The sequence below is a fragment of the Ixodes scapularis genome, unplaced genomic scaffold (genome assembly GCF_016920785.2).
Source record: "Ixodes scapularis isolate PalLabHiFi unplaced genomic scaffold, ASM1692078v2 PGA_scaffold4__175_contigs__length_147842914, whole genome shotgun sequence".
NCBI classification, from domain to species: Eukaryota; Metazoa; Arthropoda; class Arachnida; order Ixodida; family Ixodidae; genus Ixodes; species Ixodes scapularis.
The window spans coordinates 127,941,357-127,965,238 of NW_024609879.1; the positions used below are offsets into that span (position 1 = coordinate 127,941,357).

Consider the following 23,882-nt stretch of genomic DNA (forward strand, 5'->3'; position numbering starts at 1 on the left):
AAACATATTACGATTAAAGTGCTTGTTTGTTTGAAAAACCGTAACTCCAACACAAAGCGCAGCGCACGTCTGCTCGCTGGTAGCTGTTTCGCCTGATGAGGCCAAACTCGCTCTCCCTCTTATAATGAGTTGCCCAAGGTTTTTCTGAGGTCGACGCCGAACCTTTCCGTTTCCCAGGTAGGATCTTTACGTGGCGTGGACGGCAGAGCCGGCCGCATCGTGTGCGCCAAGATGGCGTTCTTCAGGCAACTTCGCGTCATCCTCTGGAAGAACATTGTGGTGTACTCCTTCAAGAGGCACTACTTCCTCACGTTTTTCACCATGTTCATCCCCCTGGCGCTCTCGGCCGTCCTCGTCTACCTGCGGAGCCTTGGAGTGTCGGGTTCGACCCAACCGATCGTCCGGATGAACGCAACAGTGTACCCAGAGTTTGCACCCAGCATCACCGCCTACGGTTTTCCCAAGTTAGTCGTCTATGCACCGGACACGGTGTATGTGAAAGAGATTATGCAAGCCATTTTTCCTGGTGAGTAGAAGAAAAATTCGGTTTCTTTTATTGGTGGTTTTCAGTCAATCGTTCCGACAACTTCGATGGCGACACCTGATGCACCGTCGGTGACTTTGTCCGCGAACCATATCGTTTCCGGAGTTGTCAAGATAATCTATTAAAACTCACTTCTATATGTCCTTTGTATACCATAAAACCCCGAGAGATGGCCCATCCCAAGTTTTGGTATGATTTGCTATTTTTTTCTGAAAAATCGATAGATATCCCGTTTCTAGTAATTGCAGGGCCCCGGCTAATGGTTATCTCGGCGAAAACGGTGTTACCTAACCTCGGCGGGAGATAGGCGAACATTGCTGGTTGGGAACAACAGTCGTCTATAGTTCATCGGCCCCAAGGACCCAGCAACCGGTGGGAACGGGGGGGGGGGGGGGGGGGCGGAAACGAGTGCTTGGGAACACGCTGACATTTTCCAGGGCGTGCTTGGTAATATGTCGAGCCCCCATGCGTTTGCCTCAAGGCCTACTCAACAATGCCTGCACCCCTCCCCCATCCCCTCCGTGATCCCGTTGTTGCACAGCGCCGTCAAACCACGTGCTTGGGTAAGGGCAAGCACGTGGCTGTGTTATTTTTTATGGCTGGTTACCCATCGAATCACGGCACAACCTTCTCGCACGAAATTCCAGAAAAACAGAATTACGAAGTATAGAAAAGTGTCCGTAAATCGCGGATGACGCGACAACTCCAAGAAAATGGAGAAAAATAAAAAGCCGGCGCGTGCGGTTTTTCTAGCACAGTCAGGGAGATCTCATTTTTGGTCGTTTTCCTGGGGCCCTCCCATCTGCACTCGCGGGTTGGCCATCCAGGGGAACGGGCAGCGCACTGTTTTGGCCCACCCAGCCAGCCGGCTCTTCCGCAGTAACGTTTCTTAGCAGTAACGTTTCCCAAAGCCCACAAGAATTTCACATAGCTTTTTTTTTTTTCTTTTCTTGCAGCTGCGTTTTTGTTGTTGTTACTTTCGTTGGTTTGGCGGTCTGAGCAATGACGAGGGTTACTCGTGGTTGCTTCCGTGGGGAGAGCTGAGGCGCGAGGTGGGAGATGATCTGCGCGAGAAAAAAGCCCTTCTTGAACGAGAGACTGCATGCCTGCAGGTGAAGCAAGTTGAGGAAATAAAGTACCCCAACCCCCAACGCAAGAGGGGCCTTAGCAGGCGACACAATTTGTCAAGGGAGAGATCGCGCTGCAGTCTGTGTTGAAGCGCCGCTATCACGGTGGTCGTCGAAGACATCAAAGGATCGCAGCATTCTCGCCTGTATTCCCGTATCTGGTTTTCGAAACAGCATTTGGTTCTTGGCGAGTCAGCCTGCTATGTTTCTCGTGTTACCGAGTGGCATGTAAAGAAGAGCCGTGGCTAGGTTGCCTCAATGTCCTTCCGTTTAGGGTGATGCCACCCTTTGTAGTACCCGATGCCGACAGTACGCGCTCATGGGGAAAATACAAAAAAATCAACGAAAACAAAATGTCGCCATAATACAGTCAACGCCACAAACGCGTGCAGGGCCACGCTCTTTCACGTGCCTCTGAACAAAAAATAAAAATAAACGTGTTGGACAAAATGGCGAGATGCCACCACCCTAAGCAAAGCGCACATGAAGGCACTCTAGCCGTGGCAAGAAGAACTAGAACACCGTCGGGTTTCTTCATCGCTCATGCACACAATTCGTCTTTTACTCCCCACACGCTTCCCAGACCGCGAGGCGCTTTATATATGACAATGTTCAGGCGGGCGCCCAATTACACACCCAGACTGTTTTAAACTCTTTTCAAAGAATTAAGACCATAATAACAGGAACAGGCCCGTAGCCAGGGGGGAGGCCCTCGAAAACTTCCGATCGAGAGCTGGCCGGTTTGAGTCGCGCTCACTCCCTTCTCCGTGGTCAATGGTCAATTGCCTTTTCGATGGTTTAGACAGAATAACCAAAGATAATAAAAGACGTGGGTCATCGAAGGCACACACTCAATACTAAAAATGGACAATAAATATGATACCCATTTTTGTGACTTCTAAAAAGCTGCAAATACGCTGACTGAAGACAAAAACGTTGCACAACCACACGACTTCCGGTATCTCCCTCCTCCTCTATATTTCTTCTTCCTGTCCAGTCCAGTTTCGGTATCGGTTTCGAGGAGTTGCTTTCTTTTATTTGGGGGAGGAGAGGGGTCAGTGTCTTTTTAAAGGGTGGTGGTTTCTTCAGGCAGTGTTGGAGCAGATGAAGTTGGTTTTGCCACAACGTCTATAATATGATGTTGATTCATCTGATGTTAATATACCGAGACAGCCAGTTTTCTATATAGAAGTTTGCAGTTTAATTTTGTTCTCTCGATCTGGTACGCCGAATCGCGTTTTATGAGGAACGCAGCGGGCGCTAGCTGCAGTTTTAGCTTCCTAAGCACACGCCGCTTTTTCCTTCTTTTGAACCGTTTCCTTTTCCGTTTTGAAGCTGTCGCATCTGGCAAAGTCCTCTCAAAGCAACTCGGAGTCTTCTTTCCTGCTTCTTTTATTTTTTTTTTCTGTCACAGTGCGTTCTGCTATGTGGTTGGTAGAGCTCGCGGCTCAGATGTTTCGCAGCCGACCAACTCCTTTTGACCTTGCACGCTTTGCTCACTTTGTCCATAACTAAATCGAAGTTAGCCTTAAGTAGTGGTACGCGAAAGAAATCGCTCCGGTGGCTGTTCGTTTTTCGGAAGACCCTAGCAACCTTTGTACATTTGCTCGTGATGTGTGTTCTTATCTCCCTACTTTTTCTCGAGATTCCTAAAGCGGCAGCACTTTGCTGACGATCTCTCCGACCAAGGGTTCTCAATATGGGTTTTTTGTAGAGTTCCCTAATGAGTTCCCCGATCCTCCAAAATGATTCTTGACCGTTTTTGTCCCCTAAGTAACGCATTCTTCCGGTTTGAACACTCTTAAAGGAGATCTGAGCCATCTGTTTATGCATAGCTATGAGCCAAGTGAACTATAGTTTACAATGTCTGTAGACTCCTGCGCTGCCTTACTGCATCGATGCTGACGTCGGAATTAAGAGTTTTCTCGGCTTTCATCCGTGAGAATGAATGAATCATTAAATGGATTGTCTCTGACGACGCTTTTATACCAACCGCAGGCTCAAAGGGATTCCCGTCAGAAGCTGCGATGGACATCTACATCGCAAACGCCACCCTAACATCCGATTCCGGAACGCAACTGGCAGTCATCTTTGGCAAGGCTCCAGAAGACGGTTCGGTGCCGAGGGACCTGTTTTACATGGTGCGCTTCAACAACACCGACTTCAACTTCCACACGGGCGACCGATATCCCGAATCGAAAAATCCCGGGCCCCGGGACGATTCCGCTGACTTGTACAGACGTAAGTCTATATTTTTTTTTTTTTGTTTCATTTACGTTCCCCTGCGCGCGAATTAGCGAGTTCTAATATAGGGGGCCCCACAGTTTTGGGTGCCACAAACAGCTTGGGGCATCGCAATGGGCATGCGCAGAAGTTCTGCGCATGCGCACTGGGACGCCTAAGCTGTTTGGGGCACCCAGAGCTGTGGGGCCCCCTATTCTAAAACTCGCTATTGAAATTTTCTCAAATGTCGATCGATCCGCGTAGGAGAAAGAGAAAATTACATTAGGTTGATCGCAACGACAAAAACTAGAGAACACTGATCGTGTGGTGAACGAGTCAGGCACATGCTATATGTGTGTGTGAGGTTCCATGGCGTCATGTGACAATGTTACATCATGATGCCACAATGTCCTTTGTGATGTTACATCACAAAGGACTGTGAGGTCACCACCACAGTCCTTTGTGACGGTTCCTTGTGAAAATTTTCTTGTAGAATATGGCCGATAAAACTCGTTCTGCGTTAAGACCCGTTGTAGGGCGTCCTCCGACGTTTCTTTGCATTTACAAAAAAACAACAACAACAACAAAAAAACAAACATTTTGCTTTGTTTCAGTCGGGCACGCACTGCAGACGCTGAGTAGATCCTATTTTTAAACCGCCGATGCCGAAAGGCACTCTGGCAATATGTTGTATAAAGCCGGGTGTATAGCAGATGACAGAGACTGTGTAGGCGAGCAGCTTCTCTCTCAGGCTTTCTTGACTGTTGTATGGTAGATGGTTAAACTGCGGGAGCAAGAAGGAACGTACAAGACGTTCCGACAATGTTTTTCATGCTCCATGCGCATCCTTTAAAGTTTTTTTCAAGTGGTATATGGCAGTTGGTGGTAAAGGACACTTGTTCAGTTACACTAGAGTAGATAGAGTAAAGCTACAGCCCTCACTTACAAAGTAAAGTGGGATTCTACCCTACATCACATGGAGGTGTTTACAGTTGAACATATTTATGGTAGACGAGTCATAATAATAATAATAACAATTATATGTCATTTATTTCCCGACATGTAATAACATGAATACAGTGAGGTAAAATTGGAGCATGTTTGTAATATTGGTAAAAACATTTCAGGTACCAATTTGGTAGGAACTGAAAGTTGTTCTTTAATGAACTTGCTTATAAAGAAAATTCGGTCAAACACGATACCAAAATGAATGACATATCGCTTTAGTGGTACGAGATATGATCAAAGCCGAAATATTATGTCTCACTGAAGCGCCATGTACTCTACTAAAACCGTTTTTAAAAATGCGACCAGCTGCTCTTTAGCGGGCGGCAAGCGGGTTAGCTTTTGGTCAAGGAACACCGACGCAGCACCCCTGTGGCGTCACGTCGCGGCCGTACGTCGGATGATCAGTGTTGCCATCACTCTAGCAGATAGTTTGGGTTTTGCCGTAGACGCCCGAAGCCAAGCTTTCAGCCGAGATACTTGTAAGACTACTCACAACATAAAAAAAAAGAAAGAAAACCTTGTAATTTAGAAACACTGCTTTAGCTGAAAACGGTTGTAATCCCAAATAAAAAATTTTTGACCGGAGTTTTCTTTTAACTAGGGAGAAGTTCTACTGAATTGGTAGCACATTCCAACATATGCTATTGGCCGATAGAAATATGCATGCCTTCCTCTTTTTCTGTAGTATTCCAAAGTTAAATGCTGTTAACGTAACTACACATGCCACCCGTTAACATAACATAAATGTTAACAAATGAATAGACGTAAGCATAAACAGTTCAATATACGAATATTGGCAGTACAATATCTACGGATCTTTTTTTTTTTTTTTTTTGGTAGTATTCTAAAATTTTATGCTGTTAACATACCGCGGTCTGGGATGATCTGTGGATGATGTCGTCGCGAGGGAATTCGGGTCGTTGACCTTTGGTTAAAGCGCATACGGTGTGTGTACCGTAATCCTCGGTGTTGCCGAGGGCTCCCAAACTTAGTTTAGCCATATGGTTGCGTAAACAGTCACAACGGTCAGTGGCACACGCACCGTTTAGTCACCTCATCATACTCACCATCTCTTCGATGTTTGGCGTTGAAAATGTCCCATTCTGTGAGCTGAAGATTGGAGTGGCTGCCGCAAATATACCTATATTGCCCCTCCACAATTTTCACCTAATTTGTTTCAGCAGAAGCCAAATCGAGCCACAAATAAAAAAGGACAAAACTATAAGTAAAGCAAGATTTTCCAAACACTTCTTTTCTTCCTAATTACCGCTTTCTTAAATTTTCGGCAGAAATACTTCTGGGCCTTCAAGACAAGATATTTGGAAAGCACGTCGACCTGCTCATCAAAGACCGGAAGCTTACAAACAAGCCTCCGAAGGTGACCTAATTTCCTAAAGTTGCGAAAGTTGTGGCGAATAAGCCGTATCTAGAACAACCCGCCGAACTGTTAGCCTGGGAGTACTATGTGGTAAATACTTCAAGAATTTACCACAAATCGTCATACAAAGTACAGTAAGTGAAAAATTATCTCGTAGTAGTTACTTCAGAGTCTGTTCATAGCAAGCTATGAAACAGAGCGGTTTACCCATAGTACTCGTAGATTACTCAATATCATAGTTTATCTCTCATCATAAAACTCCCTGCGGCGTGCCCAGGAAGCGTTCAGCGCATAATTCGCTGCTTCTTCTGTTTGATTCGACTGCGCAGTTTCTTTCTACGTGTCCTCTTGCACTCCCGCATTTGCCATCTCCGACGCAGACGCTATGTGGACCGTGCCAATTTCGTGTAGAGCTTTGAGAATCGAGAGTCATTTGTGTTGCGTTTATGTTAAGTCGGTGGGAAGTTAGCCAACTCCAATAAGTGACTTGTCTCTCAGCCGTAGGTGAGCCATTTATCCAGTGCGGTACCACCGCCAGCTTGGCGTCTCTAACGTGCATCACACAGTAGTGATGCACGACGCACGCCAGTTCGACGCTCGTTCAGATCAAAACGGGCAGGGCTGGGGATTGTACCAAGGATCTGTGAGTTCTGCAGCAAAGTATCAGAGCTGTTTTTTTTTTTTTTTTTTTTTTTTTGCAGATCATGATGAAACGGTTTCCGTATCCCGAATACAACAACGACTCCGAGTACGGCACCTTGTTGCGCCTGATCGCCATGTTTGTCGTGTACGGCTATCTTGTGTTTTCGCCCATCTACGTGAGGAGGGTCATCACGGAAAAGTCCAGCCGTGTCCGGGTGAGAAAAAAGTACATATTGTAAAAAAAAACATTACGATGTGTATTTTTTTTTACCCCGAAAATAAACTGTCCTACCGAACGTCTCAGCACAAATGTAGCACTAAATCTTAAACAGTTGCCAACATTTGAGGTCAAACGGTCAGTGTCGTCACTTGGGACAGCGGCACCCGGGGCGGCAGTGCGCCGCGACAGGGCTTCGCTGGCTCCTATTTGAGACCCCCTGCTCTAGTAAATCCTCCAATTCTTTCGCGCTGTTTTTTTTTTTTTTTTTTTTTTTTTTTTAACTCAAACCCATAGAGTTAGTACAATAAACGCTAGAGGCTCAGCTGGCGCTAGTGTCTGCGGGACTTCCGGTTGCAAATTGAAGCAGACAGCATGCAGTCTACACTTCCAGTCTGCCTGTGTATTCCTATGGGAAAACGCGCGTGAATTTTGTCTCGTCGCCGGAAATTAACATGAATAACTTTTGTTATTTCGGTTGTACCAGATAGTATGTACCTTAATTTATTGGTATTGTGAAAGTGTAATAGCTTTAGTTACAGCGTTTTTCCTTTACGAACGAACGATGCTAAACTTCGCTATGTTTCAGCCCCAAATCTCTGTTCCATGGCAGGCATGTAAAAACAAGCGACGATTCTAAAAAAAAAAAACAAAAAAACGATCGAAAGGAATGTAGATTTGGTTCAAAGTTCGCCAGCATTTCGTTGGTGCTTATATATCTTGCTAATATGCCTGTCCTCTCACTATATGAAAATGACCCCGTCGTGCATCTTTACGAAATGTGTGTTTCCTTATTATTTCCTATGTGTGGCAGTTTTTATCACGCACCTGTTCTCTGGCTTCCCTCTATTTGCAAAGATTTGGAGCGTGCGGGTGATGATTTCAACACTGAACAAGCATCTTCGCACATATTCATGAGCAGAAAAAATAAAGCAGTACTTTTGTTTATCGTAAATCGGACTATATTACGTGACTTTATATTTATTTCGATTGTCTGCAAGCACAAGGAGTTACTTATCCAGTGTTACTGCGTAGTCCTTGCCGTCACTCTTGGTTTTCCACATGTCCTTCGTTCGTTTGGTACGTATATCCCCAATGCTGGAAAGCGTCGACGCCGTGTTCGCGCTAACAGTGTCCGACAGTGCACATAAACACTCGAACGAAGCGGTCTTAACATCGTTCTTCATGCCGCGAAATAAAAATGCTGTAACTGACCAATTATTTCGTCTGCGTAACTGAGAAATGTTCCAATGTGCCTAGTACGTACAAATTATTCAGATATTTGTTCTTATAATCGAGCGCATAGAGAAAATGCACTCGCTTTTTCCGATCGAAATGCATTACCGGAAGTCAATTTCTGACTGTTTGCTGTCTGCTTCAAAATGCAACAGCACACTAGCGCTAGCTGAGCCTCTAGCGTTTATTGTAATAACTCTCTGCTCAAACCTTTCCTCGTCTGCTTCATTCTTTAGGAGCTGATGCGCATGATGGGACTGACCGACTGGGTCTATTGGATCGGCACGTTTGCCAGCGGCTTTCTCGTGATGGCCGTGACGTCGGTCGTCAGCCTTGTGCTGTTCAAGATCAAGGTGGCGCCCTTGGCTGCGGTGTTGCTGTACAGCGACTTCTCCCTCCTTCTCTTCATCATGCTGCTCTACGCCACGGGAGCCATACTGTTCCTGTTGCTGTTCACCGTGCTCTTCAACAACGGTAACCGTCTCCTCTTGCCAGACCACCAGGGGGCCATTCTACCTGCAGTTTGGCACACACCGTCTCACCATAACTTGGCAAACGGCCAAGGGTACGGTCCCATGAGCCAATCAGGGCTTCGGAGAAAGACACGTGACCATGCTCTGCCTCACTGGTTGCGCACAGTGCCACGGGTGGGGAGGAAGGAAAGCCGCTCTTACAGGAATTTCGAGCGATGGGTTGCTCTACAAAGCGAACAAAAACAACGTCTTGGGCGAGCAAAACAGGGTCCTTGCAAGAGGGGTGTTTCTGCTTCCCATCTTCTGCAACTGCTTCGGGTTACGCCCCCACCCCTGTACCCTTGGTAAGGGCTGTCACGCGCCTCGCCTCCTTCGCTCCGATTGGCTCAAAGGGGACGTAGCGTTTGCTCTTTACCAAGCTACAGTGAAATGAAGCATAGTACGAGGGTGTTCCCAGACCAATTTTATTACACTTTCAAATAAATATTCCAAAACAAATACTGTACACGACTTTTTTTTTTCGAGTGTCCAAGATTTGGAAACTTTCGCCAAAGATTGATCGCGCGATGAACATCAGCCCATCGTATATTACTATGTGCGCACCTGGCATATCACTTAATGTGCGAAATGTTGTGCCTACGACACAATCCCGAAATCCACACTTCGCAAGATTCTCGAAGTATTGAGCCCGCGGAAATAAAGACGTCTAAAGTAAAACTCGTTTCACGAAATACTAGAAGAAATTGAAGGTGTATCCATTAACCTTCAAAAACAAACTTCCAGTAAACGTTTTTTTTTCTTTTTTTTGTATTTTCTTTTACCTGAAAGAAATCTGTTCCTCTTCAAAGTCCCGATCACACCGCTAACACGTCGTACAAATGATAGTCTGCAGATGCCGTGTGAAGCGTGTTTCCTCCTGGTTTGACGCCCTGACGCATTGGTCCTACAAAAGCTGCGTGCAAGGCACGTTCGAAGCGGATACACGTGCGATCCAAACTTGCTTCCGACACGCTCGTGGCTTGTCCGCAGACAGTTCTGTCGCCGTGTCTGCAGCGAACGGCGTGCCTGTGTTATCATGTACAAGCAGTGTGACTGTGGCTTATACGCCGTTTTTCCGGTCTCTTCCGCACCGCCGCTTTGTGTTCCACTCTGACCAATCGGGACCGTATCGACAACGCAGCGGTGGTCGGCGTCATCTTCTCCACCGTGGGCTGGGTGCTGAGCTTTACCCTGCCGACGACGCTCCTGGACCCACCGGATAAGGACAGCTACATGGGCATCGGCCGCTCTATGAAACTGACCACCTCCCTCCTCCCCAACACTGGACTCTACTGGTGCTACAGGCTCATTTCGTTCTTCGAAGGACAGGGTGAGGCCACCGTCATTCCCCGCCTTCTTCGAGCGTCGGTCGGTCGACTCTTCCCATCGTCGACGAGACGTCGCGTCCAACGTCGTGCGCGGAGTCGTTTTATTGTTGAGGGATTGCGTTCCGACCGAAGCAGACTCGGACTTCTTGTTCTTGCGTGGCGAGTAACGTGACCTCTGCTCACGCGACTCGCGGAGCGGGGTAGTCACAATCGAGGGCAGAGTCAGACTTAGGGGTTCCACGTGCTAAGCCAACGGAGGGCTTCCGTCACTAACAGGTGGTTCCTGCCATGTGTAGTGGGATCGGGGGGGGGGGGGGGTTGGTACGCTCAAACCAGAACGCCCCCCCCCCCCCAATTTTCATAGTGGGGAGGCAGGGTATGTGCTTTGCCCCCCCCCCCCCCCCCCCCCCCCCCCCCCCCGAAACAGCCGCCACTGGGTGGGGCAAACACTGGCCGGCGGCACCCAAGGGATACCGAGGGCACCGCTCCCCTGCCCTTAAGGGGGGGGGGGGGGGGGGGGGAGGGGGTCTGGTTTGCTTCCCCGCTCGAAAACAAGTTGGTACGCCACTGCTACCTGAAGACCTTTTGACGTGCGACTTGAACCTCGCCCTTCTCCGCAATAAGCCTGATCATGTTGCCGGCACCTCGCCTAGGACTTGAAACTGCTGCCAAGGGATCCATAGGCCAGTGCTTTGCCTCGGTCCCACCAGGGCGGCGAGGTCACGGTGTCGGTGACGTTACTCGATTGATAGTCGGTGATAGTGTTCGGAATCCAGTAGATGCTATACCTCCAGCACATGCCCGTCGCTCTCTACCAGGCTTTGGTTGCGCGTGCGACAATGTCTTATCAAAGACAGAAAGCTCCTGCTCGAGGCAGAGCCTCTTTCAGGTTTTTAACCTGCCACCGACTATGACAACATTGGGTGTCGAATTGTGGTGTAGTGTGAAGTCACGTCTGGTTACCACTTCGCCTCATTTCAGGTTACGTGACGTTAGTTGCGAAGTGTAAAATGTTGTCCGAATATTCGAAATGTTCGATAGTAGTGTCGAATAACACGCTATTAGATATTCGCTTCGACATGTTCTGAGATTTTCGTATTTTTTGAAGTGTCGATCGCGTCAAGTTAACCGCGTTGGCCAAGCTTGTTACCAAGCACAGGTGCGCTGCGGGGAAGCGACACTCGGGAAAGCGAGCTCCGCGGGTGTTGCTTCTCCGCGGCACAGCGCTGCTCGGCAGGAAGCGAACTCAACGGCTTAACCCGCCGCGATTGGCACTTTAAAAATATTAATATGGCAAATGTGTGCTTCGGGGAAAAGCACAGTTTTAAAAAGCGGGATGGTGCACGCAAATGCCTGGTGTATTAAAAAACAAAGAAAAAACCGGTAACTTTCCGAATGTTTATACCTACATTGCAGTAAAATCCCAAAAAACTAAACTGTGGCTGTTGTGCATGGGAATATGTTAGGTAGAGAAGCCCTGACCGCCTGCGTTCATAATTTGTGATTCTTTTCTTTTCTTTAAATTAGAGATTGAATAAAAAATTAGAGACGTTTACAATTTTCTGTAATAAACTAGAGCGCAGCTTTTGAGGAGGAGGAGGGGAGGGTATGGAGGGAAGGGTATGCTTTTCCTCTCCTCCTCCGCTCCCATTTAGCGGGAAAATTGAGCTGAGCTTCCCGCTAAATTTAGCGGGAAATTCGGTGAAACTTTATTTGCTAAATTCAGCGAGAAATTTAGTGAAAACGTTTCCTGTTAAATGCAGCAGTGAAAAGTTTTTCATAATACAACGCGCGGTTACGCCCGGTTGCATTACTCCCATAAAGCAACGCACGCAGTCACACCGACGTCGACGGCGACGCCGGCGCCGCTCAATCCGGAAACGGGCGCCTAAGAGCTGCGCTCTAAAATGTTTGTATGTAGCAAGATTTGTAAATCCACTCATTTAGGCTTATCTTTATAGGTTCAGTTTTATGTTAAATTCGTAATTTACTTGCCATCTGAAGGCATCGAACTTTCTGTGGTCACACTCCATAAATATAGTTAGATTGAATTGAGTTTATAAGTAGATAGGTGGAAACTTGGGAACGACGTTCACGAGTTTAGATAGGTTTTCATTTAAACATGGTGCAACAGCAGTGAAAGGCTTGGATAAACTATTCAATATTCTATTTAAAAATTTTCATCCAAAACCACTATTCACTTTGAAATCAAAATCCACTATTCACACATGTTTTCAAGTGTGACATATAGACTCGATGCTGTGATGTCACATAATCATGTCATGTGATGACATGTGGCATGACGTTACTTGACACAGCGCTGTTGTGCGGCCATGTCGCGTGATCTCACATGATCAGTCCTAGTGTGGCAATAAAAAACGACAAAAGCCATCATGCCTTGCACATTTCACTTCTGCATATAACGGGTTGATCGATGGATTAAAATAGTTGCATCAATCTTTTGTGCAGGGATCGGTGCCTCTTGGACCAATATAAATAGTCAGGCGGTGCCCGCCGACAATGTCACCCTCCTGGAAATTGTGCTGGTCATGATCGGCTCTGTCTTCATCTACGGCCTGCTGTTGTGGTACCTAGACAATGTGTGGCCCTACCAGTATGGCATTCCGAAGCACCCCCTGTACTTCCTGCAGGTAAATGCACACCTTTGTTACTTCAGTAGGCTAAAAGGACTGTGCATTTTCTATAGCCCTCCGAGTTGTCAGGTGTTACTTCGGTCACCCTGGGTTGATCGGTCAGCAGTAGCCAATCACAGTCTTGAGCAAGATGTTCCTTTTCATTAATCTTTGTAGTGATTGTAGACTGAAATGACCTGCTTGATATACTTGGGGTCATCAGAAACCTCAGGAAGTGCCAAGTTTCTCTCTCTAACTTTTGAAGTTTCTGAATTTACTTCCAACTAGTCGGTTTACATAAAGGGAATCTCTGCGTGTCGCTAAGGCTTTCTGTTGAAACTGTTAGAGGAAAGGCATGTGTATGCATAGGTGAAAAATATCTTGCAAGAACTCATTTTTGTTCAGTTATGGTGCCTTATAGGCTCAAAGAGTTGACCAAAGTGTCTGTTGGTCACTTTAGAAAGTTGAAGCTAGAAGAGCCAATGCTGTTGGTGTTTTACTATAATGGGAAACAGACATGAGCTGGTTATCAGCAGCTACACGTGAAGAAAGTTGTTTGCATTTGTATTTCATGACTAAACTAATTCATTGTAAGCGTAATTTAGTTAAAGTTGGGGTAAGAGAGACTTAGTTTTAGTACTCAAGGAACTCTTTAGGGTTGATCTAGTTTGAGAACCTCTGCCCTAAGTGGAAGTGAATCATTGACACTTGCTCCTGTTGTGTGTTGTACGCAGACTAGGTTCATACCATGTGCAGTGTTGCCACCACTGTCATCATCATTGTCACGTTTGCATGATGTTCTTGCTTGTTTGCATCTGATGCATCAAGTTTTGTAGGCAGCATGCATGACATTTGTTGTGGTTTGCTTGTGAGTTTGCATGTTCAGGTGTTTGTATGTGCCCCTGCTTGTGAAGATTATAATTAATCAAATCTAATGATAGGTTATTAGATATCAGAACCAAGTAATATCCATAACTAGCAAAATGGCTTAAACATGAGCTTAACTTATTTTTGTGGCTTTGCGTCAGTGACGCATTATGTTACTGCTTTTTGAACTGATAACACATTCGCTTTTGTTTAGGCACACACAGCATGCATAGTATGCTATGACCTATAAAACATTATAGCAATTGCTAGGTATGCCATACCGAGATGCTTATGGCCAGTCATGGGCGCGTTACCGGTAAAATGTAACAGTGTTACAGTTACATCTACTGGGTATAAAAAAGTAACCCTGCTACAGTTACTGTTGCAAAATTGAAAGCGAAACTTGTTAGTTACAGTCACTTTGCCGAAGTAACACCATTACTTCGTCGTAACTTTACAAAAATAATTAGAAAACATTCAAAAGGAACTTTCCTATGCCTTAAAATTAGAATAGATTTTCATAAGACATTGTGTTGTTAACGGTGGTGAATCTTATTTCTTGAGAAAATAAGATTTTTCTAATAATAAATATTGATCGGAACTACCCAAGTAAAAAAATAAGAATCGATCAAACACAAATTATATGACACCTCAATGACTAAAAAAGGAGCCAGAAAATGTTCGGGGTTAGCTTCGGTGTCGAGATGATATTAGGGAGGTCATTCCCCAAGACAGCAGTTCTAAGGGAAAAAAACAGAATTGAAAAATGAAGAAATTACACATACACCCGTAACCATTGAAGCTGCTGAATCACTTAGTCAGTCAGTCAGTCAGTACAACTTTATTGGTGCCCGAAAAAGGAATTAGGAAGTGGTGAGGAGCCCACTAAGGGTCCCCTCCCAGTCACCAAATACTTTCCTTTGGAATAACCTCGCTGAATACCCCGACTCTTTCCATTTTTTTACCGCTCCTACACGCTGCTGCATTTTCAGACAAGACCGAGGCAAAGTTCGAGCTTAGTTTAGCTTAAAATACACGATTCTGAACTCATGTAGATATTGTAATCAATTTTAACTCACGGCAACTGCCCCGCGAGCAGTACAACTGCACTCCGTTGCAGGTTAAGTGGCACAAGTGAGGAGGTGAGCGGACTCGCCCCCTCTCTCCCACCTTCTCCGACGCTTTTTCTACTAGAGGAAAGAGTGGAGAGCTTTAAGGGAGGAGCTTGTGCTGCTTAACCTGCAACAGAGTGTAGGCTATGTGACGATGCTCATGCAGAATGGGGGCCAATGCGTCCTGCAGCAAGAAGACGAAACACCCGCCAAACTAGCCAGGAGAAAGAGGGGCCATTTCTTGCAGCCGACTTTTTAGAACGGCTTCGTCAGCGACTCTCTCTGGAGCTTGCTAGGGCAGAAGCGTTGTTAGGCGAGCTGTCTTTCTGCAGATGCTCCCAGTTCGTACTTGCCGGTAGATTTTCGCCTGGTTGAGTAGACGGCGGAGGTCTCGGGATGGGTTGACGCGGCGCGCCGTAAAATACCGAGCATGCGCCTACGTTGCGGTAAGCGCCCACCCGTACTTCTGAAATATATGAACTTAGGATTGTGCGAATATTCCAGGGTGTCGAACCGGAACCGAACCGAACCGAAAACCGGAACCGAACCGGTATTTTTTCCGGAACTGAACCCGAACCCGAACCGTTATATTGTTATCGCGATGAACCCGAACCGGAACTGAACCGGAAAAAAATAACGGTTACCGGCTTATGTCAAAACGGTTCGGCCACGCGCTGTTGGCAAAGAATGTGCTATCAATGCCATTTGTTTTTTAAGTGCCGTCAACTGACACACACCTCCCTTACATATTTTTCTTCTTCACTCAGTCTTAGGAATATAAACGCTGCATCCATGAATCTTGACATAGGAACCAGTATTGCGCTGGTCGCGGCTTGCACGGAAAAAAAAAAATTGGAAGGATGTGAAAAAAAAAAAATCGCGTCACGGGATTTTATTTTTCTACAGTCTCGTAAATCCTAAATGCTGCTGTGTGCTCATTTCATAACACGTTTCTAGAACGCGCGAGTTCTTGAAGCTTGCTTCCATCGGAATAAGAAAAGAAAAGGCTGTAGAGTTTGATAATAATGCATCCGGTTTCGTATAGGCACTTAGAAGCTAACATATTTGTGAGACAGCGAACTCTTCTATTTTAATATTTATCCTATTACGCCCTTCTGGCGTCGCGTTCGGTGAAGTGTTTTTCATATTCCCTATCTTGTTTAATGAAAGCTTCTTTAAGGGTCTAATTTGAGTTACCGAAGGCTAGTTCAAATAAAGAAAGCTGTATTTTCTCCCCACCTTTCCTTTAATTGCTTACACGCCGAGGTGGCGGGATAGTTAGCGAGTTCTACTTATAAGTGGGTTTGTAAGGAGGTCGCGGATTTTACAGCTACTGCGTCGGACCCAATTAGATGAAGTCCGAATGCGTAAACCTCGGTGAGGTAACCTTTGAGTACACATAAAGAAACCATTCCTGGTAGAAATCCCTGAGCCTTACGCTACGATGTATCCCGTTTCGTATGTGCTGATTTCAGATGTTTTATTTGTAATTTATTTTGATGTTGCAATTTGTCATTTATAATTTCCGAACCGGTTCGCGAACCGGTTCAGCGCCCCGAACCGGTTCGCGAACCGGTTCGCGGATTGAATTAATCAAACCGGAACTGAACCGGAACAAAATAAATTTACCTGAACCTGAACCGTAACCGAACCCGTATTCTTTTCGGTTCGACACACTGGAATATTCGAATAGTACGCTATTCGACACTCTCTTGGAGATCACTTGCGAGGTTCGTATTTTTCGAAGTGTTCTTCGCGCTCCTTATGGCTGATTTACATGACGTACTGATCCGCGGACGGATTGATCACGTGACGACATGTCCGCGGTTCGTCCGTCTACAAGCGCATCTACACTAAAGAGACGGCGAGAAAACGCCAGTGAGGGCGGACCGAACCTGTTCGCCACCCCAAAGCGCCGCGAAACTCCCTCACCGTACCTTGGCCCTTCTGGTCTTGCGGAGTTCTGGCCTTGCGGAGGGGCGTTTGGTGATACCTTTATGTACTCAGCGCTCGTGCACAACATTTAAGTAAACCACAGCCATAAAAAAGGTCTTGCTCGGTGAAAGGCTGATAGGACGTTCAAGAATTATCGCCGTGTGCTGGACGAGTTTTGACGGAAGCTTCTTGACACGGACCCAATGAGTATTGGAACCTCTGTGCGTCAGCCGGACAAAGTTTCTGCAGTTTCTTTCATGCGTGAAACAAAGATTCGAGCGACAAAGTGAACCAGCGAACGCAAAAAACACAACAATGCGCCATTTTTGTTTTAACTGTTCGAAAACATAAACCCAAGAAAGCATTGTACCGTTGCCAGACTAAACGCTTTTCCAATCAATCTGCCGCCAAAAATCCGCGAGTGAAAAGGAGTTTATCAGTCCGCGCGTCCGCGGGCGAGGAGTGGACCGCAGGAATCGGTGACGCACGTGATGGTCACGGGGCACACCGTCCGCGGACGAAAATCGCGATTGGGTCCGTCTTGTGCAGTGTTGTACACGTTCCTCAAAAAAAGGAACGAAAGCTCGTTCCTCGTTCCTCCTGATTTTTGGAACGCGTTCCCGTTACAAGTTCCATCTGTGAGAAAGGAACTCGTTCCCGTTACAGTTACAAAAATGGAACTCATCGTTACATATACGTTACTTTTGTATTTTTTGCTAATTACCATATTTAGTTAAATCAAGCAGAGTTTTTTTTTATTTTTTTATCTATCCCATTAATAGTCAGCATACGAGTTTGTATGTCGTGATGGAAAGGCACTAGGAGTAGAAAACACGCGGAAGTAGGGCTTCATTTGTTGATATATTCATGTTAAAAATCTCAGCTATTAACCATGTCCATGTTTGTAGTGTACAATTCAGACGAGCCAAGGGCACTTTTACCCAAGATTGCACGAGCGTTTTACAACAACCTCACACGCTTCAATTTAACAGAGTCCCGTGTTAGAACTTAACAACAGTTGCTTCTCGATGTTGCTGTCCACAAGACGAGCAAGTGAAGAAGAGGGTAGGACTTTTGGAAAGCCAGTCTTGAAAGCTACAAATACTTCGTTGTGAAGGTTGGATTTGTTGTTCAGTTTGAAGGTGGGGGACAAGAGAAGGAATAAAGGTTATTCTTTGTGTATCTTTTAAGTGAATAGTGTTCGGGATACAAGCGTGAGACCGATATCTGGCAATCTGTGATCTTGTTGTAATTGTAAGTCTCGTTATTGAAGTTCAAAAATTGCTGTAGTCGGAATAAGATTTCTGTGTGTATGAGGATTCGTGGAACCAAAGAAAGTAGCTGAGTTTGAAGCAACCCTCTTTCTTTGTCTTTTCCTACGACTAAAAGTTCTGCTTTTTGTACGGCAGTTTCGGGCATTAAAAAAAAAAATATCAATGGCCCACCAGCTCTCCTGCACCCGAAACTGTTAGCAAGCGAGGACCACACAAAATAATTCACAAGATTAGTAGCCAAAAAGTTAAAGAGATCCTGCACTTCGTAAATATAATGCTTTTGTACTTCCAAAATTTCCCTGTTCGAAACAAAATAAAAATTACCCCACTGGACGAAAGAAAGGAACGCCGTTACTCTTTCCGTTCCAGTAAAAATGTAACGCGTTCCCGTTCCAGTTGCAGTGATGCAAAATGGAACGGTGGCGTTCCTTCGTTCCCCCTAAGAGGAACGCGTTCCAAGAACGCCGTTCCTTGGAACGCCGTTCCGTACAACACTGGTCTTGTGTATCGGGTATTGCCAAGCACCGTTACACTGCAGAGAAGCAACATTCGCGGAGCTCGCTTTTGTGGGTGTTGCTTCTCTACAGTGCACCGGTGTTTGGTAAGAAGCGTGCTCAACGGGGCTAACCCGCCGCGATCAACGCATAGAAAAGTACACAGATTACAGTCGTTCACTTTGGAGAAAACACACTTTCAAAGCGGGATGGTACACGCACGTGTATTTAAAGAGGACTAGAAACTTTGTTACTGTTAATATCTACATACCAGTAAAAGTTTCAAAATTAGACTGTGAATATTATGCAAGAGTTTATGCTAGGCAGAAATGTCCCAACAACCTGCGTTCAACATTAGTAATGGCCTTTATTTCTTCCATTTTCCTAGATGGAAGAAAGGATATTTCTTTATAGCGAGATTATTTATAAATCTCCTTGATTAGGTATAGCTGGGAATCTTTATTTACAGTTATGCAGAATGCATCGTTTACTTGCCATATCAAATAGGCATTGGAATTTGTGAGGCCACAGTCCATAAACATAACTTAGCTTATAAATGGACGACTAGAAACTTGGAAATAACCTTGATGAGTTCAGCTGGGTTTTCGTTTAAGCGTGGTTCAACAGTAGTGAAAGGCTTGGGGAAACTGTTGGATATTCAAGTAGGAAATATTTGGCCAAGACCACTATTCGCTTTGAATTTGCTCCGAATTCAAAGTCCACTATTCGCACCTTGTGAAGGTCAACGTAAACGACAACCGTAAATCCAAAGGCGCGATGTACGCATGGTTTCAGTTTCGTCTTTCTTTCCGTTCAGTGATGACTTTAAGGTGATTGACGCGGCTATGGCTCGTGGGAGACATGGGGGAAGAAGAAGAAAAAACAAGAGGACGCGCGAGGGCCGTGAAGAACGTCGGTCGAACAACGATTCGATCTGTAGTGTAAATAGACGTTTACTTTTATTTTTCTCTTCCTGATGGAGTCTTGTCAGTCACTCTTATGACCACCAACATTCGCAGACCTTGAACATTCTCAGTCATCGGGCCCCTGACGCAATTGTAAGAAAAGAAAGAACCTTCACTCACTTATCTATTTGAAATATAAACAAGGGACATGTCAAGTACCCACCAAGCTAACCGAGATGCTCCCCCACATCAGCTGCATCGCGTTTGCCGTGTCAAAGCAGTCAAACTTGATGCAAAAGAGCCAACGCGAAGCAGGCTTGACAAAGAGTGGAGCAGCTGCTTTAAAAGTTAGGTGTTCCGCCAGATCTTTACACACCCTAAGAAATGCCTGCGCGTCTACTTACCGCAAAACACTCAGCGAATGAGGAGGCGGAACATCTGTTTAGACCTAAAATAAAGTCTGCGCTGTCACATCACGCAATTTAAAGCGTCACGTTTGCACTGCATAATGTCTCAGCGCAGACCTCATCTTGAGGTCTAAACAGGCGTTCCGCCTCATCCTTCTTTGAGCTGATATCCTAGCTCCCAGAGATTGGCTCTTTGAGTGTTTTGCGGGTAAGTAGACGGGTGGGTATTTCTTTGAGTGCAATTCTGTTAGATCCAAGCAAGGTCCTACCCTACCATATGCCCCTCCTGATTTTGGAGTCTTTGTTCCAACAAGCAGCCATTCTATCCATGCTTATCTCTAGCGTACAGGTGAGCACTTGCTCGGTATTTTAGGCTCGCTTTTCTTTGAACATTGAGGCAGTATAGACTTGTGTCCTTGGAATGGTTCTACTCTGCATTCTAAAAAAATGTTTGTGCGTCTACTTTCACGCGCAATACTCGGAGAGCCAATCACCGCAACTTACGGAGGCAGCTCAGCTAATGACAATGCCGAATCATATGTTTAGACCAAAAAACGCAGTCTGAGTTGTGACATTGGGCAATGCAAAACGTCACGCTTGCATTGCTTAATGTCACAAATCAGACTGCGTTTTTTGGTCTAAACATGTTTCGGCATTGTCATTCGATGAGCTGCCTCCGTAAGTTGCGGTGATTGGCGCTCTGAGTGTTGTGCGGGAAAGCAGACTCACGGGCTTTTTTTACAGTGTGACTTGAGTTTTAGTGTTCAGGATATATTATGCTAATTCTAACATGCAAGTTACTTGGAAACAAATCATGCAGTGTGATCAGGTCCGCCGTGTGCCACCTGTTTCGGCCCCCACGCGACTTCTTTTATCAATCAAATAATATGAATAATTTCTGTTATCACTTGACTTTTGTTAGGCAGTTAGGCAATTGTGAATAATGTTAGAGACCCATGATCTGGGATAGTCCTTGGTTGCTCATGAGGAACTGAAAACTATGCACTCTGCGTACAAATGAGGACCAGTTAAAGATACAAAGCAGTTTTAACAACACATATTCATTATATTTATTTTTTGAATTTTGTTTGTGTTATGGGTGAGCTATGTGGGCTGTGTGCCATTTTTCCTGGTCTCTCTGTGCAACCGCAGTCTGATGTCTAAAATTAATCGGAAAATATGTTCTACAAATTATAAGGTTGAATGCTGTGTTTAACTGATTTACAAATTTCCTTAGACCCGTTGACTGCTTTGACTTATGGCTACTTTGACATATAGCTCCGAGTAGAGTAATTTTCGCATGACCTCAGCATGATTAAGCATGTTTTCTCACCTTTGTGTCTTCACACTTTTATTACTACCTGAAATTTGTATAAACTTTTTGAGGCGTTTGTTTAGTACTACTTGCGCCATTTGGCTGCTGTCTGTGCTTATTACTTGCATGTTTTGCTCTTCTCTGCTGGCACACACAGTGCTATACCGCAATGAGCAGTCTATGTCTTGTTACAGGTTTTTTGTTTTATGTATGCAGATATCTGTCATGTTTTGTAGTGCTTCATTCCTCATAGACCAAGGCCAGCTTCAAGCTGAGGCTGCTTGGGACAGTGAAAGGGTGTATTTGATATGTGTACAACATATTTAACACAAACACCAGATCTGTGGTTTTGCTGATTTTTACTTATGGAATTATATGTTGAACAACGAATTTTACCGCCTAAGCCCGCATGAGCACATTTCTTTATGCGTGCATTTTAAACGACAAGCTTTCTAGCTGCAATGAAAAAGTGGGTAAAGCTGCGGCCCATGTGTTCATAATGTTTCACACATTATAGAAGTTAAAAAAAAAGTTTTTTTTTTGTACGAAGTTAAGTTGTATACCTCTTGTTTCTGTTAAAACAGATATAACACTTGTCTTAATATGCAAAATGTGTCTTTAATAAAGGGCTGTGCTTGTCTAGACAAACAATGGGGCGCCCCAAATTTTAATCTATATTCAAGCACCTTTCCAAAGCACGCCTTCCCTACAAAAACAAAACAAAAAAAAATCGATGAAGTTTAATCCTGTAATTAAGATGGCCGACGAAAGAGGCCCCCCAACACTTTGTTCTCGTCATTTCTAAGGTTGCAAGTCGTTTCACGTAGGGTTGACTCCTTTTTACGAGTGTCCATTATTTGTGCCTTCTTATCTTCAGAGCTAAAATCGCTCGTCAATGGTCACCATTGTCGGGGCTGTCATCGAATATGCTTATTTCATTATGGTCCGGGCGGCCGCCGTTTCTGCTTGTGATTTCAGAAATCGTATTGGTACTCGTCTACCGACTACGACAGCGGCAACGATATGGAAGCCGTGGATAATGCTCCGCCCGACGTCTTTGAGGCGCCTCCGCAAAACGTTGATACCGCCATTTCCTTGTCGCACGTCACCAAGGTAAGACCATCGTCTTCCGTCCTTACTCGATACCTTTGTGGCATGGTGTGTGGGGAGTACCACGGGTGTTTCTCGGCCCGAAAGCAACGCAGTATCTGGCCTCTCTAGTTAGTTGTTCTTTTTTTAGGAGACAGCCGTTTTTGGCGAAGTTCCGCGACAGATCCCACGTGGGTTTCGTGTACGTCAAGGCCCGCCAAAGTTGGCGAAGAACTTCTCCGTCACGTTTAGTGGGAAATTTTGACGCTAAATTTAGGCGGGAATCGCAGTGCCATACTGTAAGGACGTCGCTGTGCAACGTAATGTCACGTTGCACGATGTCACTCTTTTCCCGCTTAATCTAGAAAATAAATGTTTCCCCTAAATTAAGTGGAAAAATTCCTCCACTAGAATTATCGGAACACGATGGAATCATGTCGCAGGGTCACGTGATATCACGGCGTCACGTGAACACCGTCTGCTGAATTTAGCGGGACATAAATCCGCCTGGTTTAAACATGGCAGCGTACTTGTGTGCGGCGTTGTGCATTGTCTCGGCCATTGTCATTGGCAGGACACCACGAGGAACCAAGAAGTTTTTCGAACTTCCGTGCTTATTACTGTTCCCACAGAGGTTCCGTGGCGCCAACAAGAAGGCAGTGGACAACCTTTCCCTCAAGATCTACGACAGGCAAATCACCGTCCTGCTCGGCCATAACGGCGCAGGGAAAACGACAACCATGAACATGATTACTGGTGAGCTCGGGACTTCGAACCAATTTTCTGTATGATTGTCATCAGCTTTGGCTGCTCACATGTGCTCATCGGTAAACCTAATGTTTACTCGTAAACACAATCTAGTTTTTACTCATAAACACAACTTAAAGAAGTTATGAAGCGAGTTTTTTTTAAATTTTAAATAAATACTTCTTAGAATCACTCCCCAATGTTAATAACCGAGTAAACATGCCTTAGTTTTTATTTCTAGCTAGGCAATGGCAGTTTCCAAAAAATTCGAAAAATATGAGCATCGTTCATCTCCTCAACTCGGAGCTAGAACAAGCGGCGGCCACGTGGCTTGGTGCCTATCTTATGCCGCCAACGTTAATCATTGCCAGGTGCAGGGATTGGCAAAGTAGAAAACGCTTGCTAAGTCCAGGCATTGTTAGAGTTCGGCTATTCTCATCACTACATTGGTTGGACACGAGCCATTGCCCAAGTGTCCGCCGAGGCGTTGGTTGTTACGAGCCGAAGTCGAGTGCTCACGCAGTTCTCGTGTCCGATCTATGAGCCGCGTCGACTGTTGCCAGGCGGGTGGTTTCGATCTCACAAATAACCTTTTCCCGAATCGAAGCGCCCCTGGTGACACAGTGGATCGAAATGAATTCCGCGTACCAGTTGGCCGCATTGTTTTGTTTTCAGTTTCAAATTTTGTCATGATCACCATGACAGAACACGCTGCTTGCGTTTTCATTGCTGCGACTTCGTACAAGTCAGGGATGGGCAAAATAAATGCAAAAATGTATCGAAATACAAATACAAAATACTTCGTCAAAATGTATTTAATTACAAATCTAATTACATTACCAAAAAGCATTAAGTACAATATACAAATACAACCAAATGTATTTGGTCT

The 23,882-nt window shown here is 45.3% G+C and overlaps 1 protein-coding gene across 1 annotated transcript in view; it reads left to right on the forward strand.

Annotated features, from left to right (window-relative positions):
* The first annotated feature begins 215 nt into the window (after positions 1-215).
* The window catches only part of LOC8023233 (phospholipid-transporting ATPase ABCA3-like), a 59,899-nt gene continuing 36,232 nt past the window's right edge, over positions 216-23,882 (forward strand). The window contains 9 exon segments of the mRNA XM_042293706.1: positions 216-526; positions 3,670-3,912; positions 6,192-6,280; positions 6,982-7,137; positions 8,612-8,849; positions 10,029-10,217; positions 12,685-12,866; positions 22,136-22,270; positions 22,879-23,002. Coding sequence (XP_042149640.1) covers positions 232-526; positions 3,670-3,912; positions 6,192-6,280; positions 6,982-7,137; positions 8,612-8,849; positions 10,029-10,217; positions 12,685-12,866; positions 22,136-22,270; positions 22,879-23,002 — 1,651 coding nt within the window. The 5' untranslated portion in view covers positions 216-231.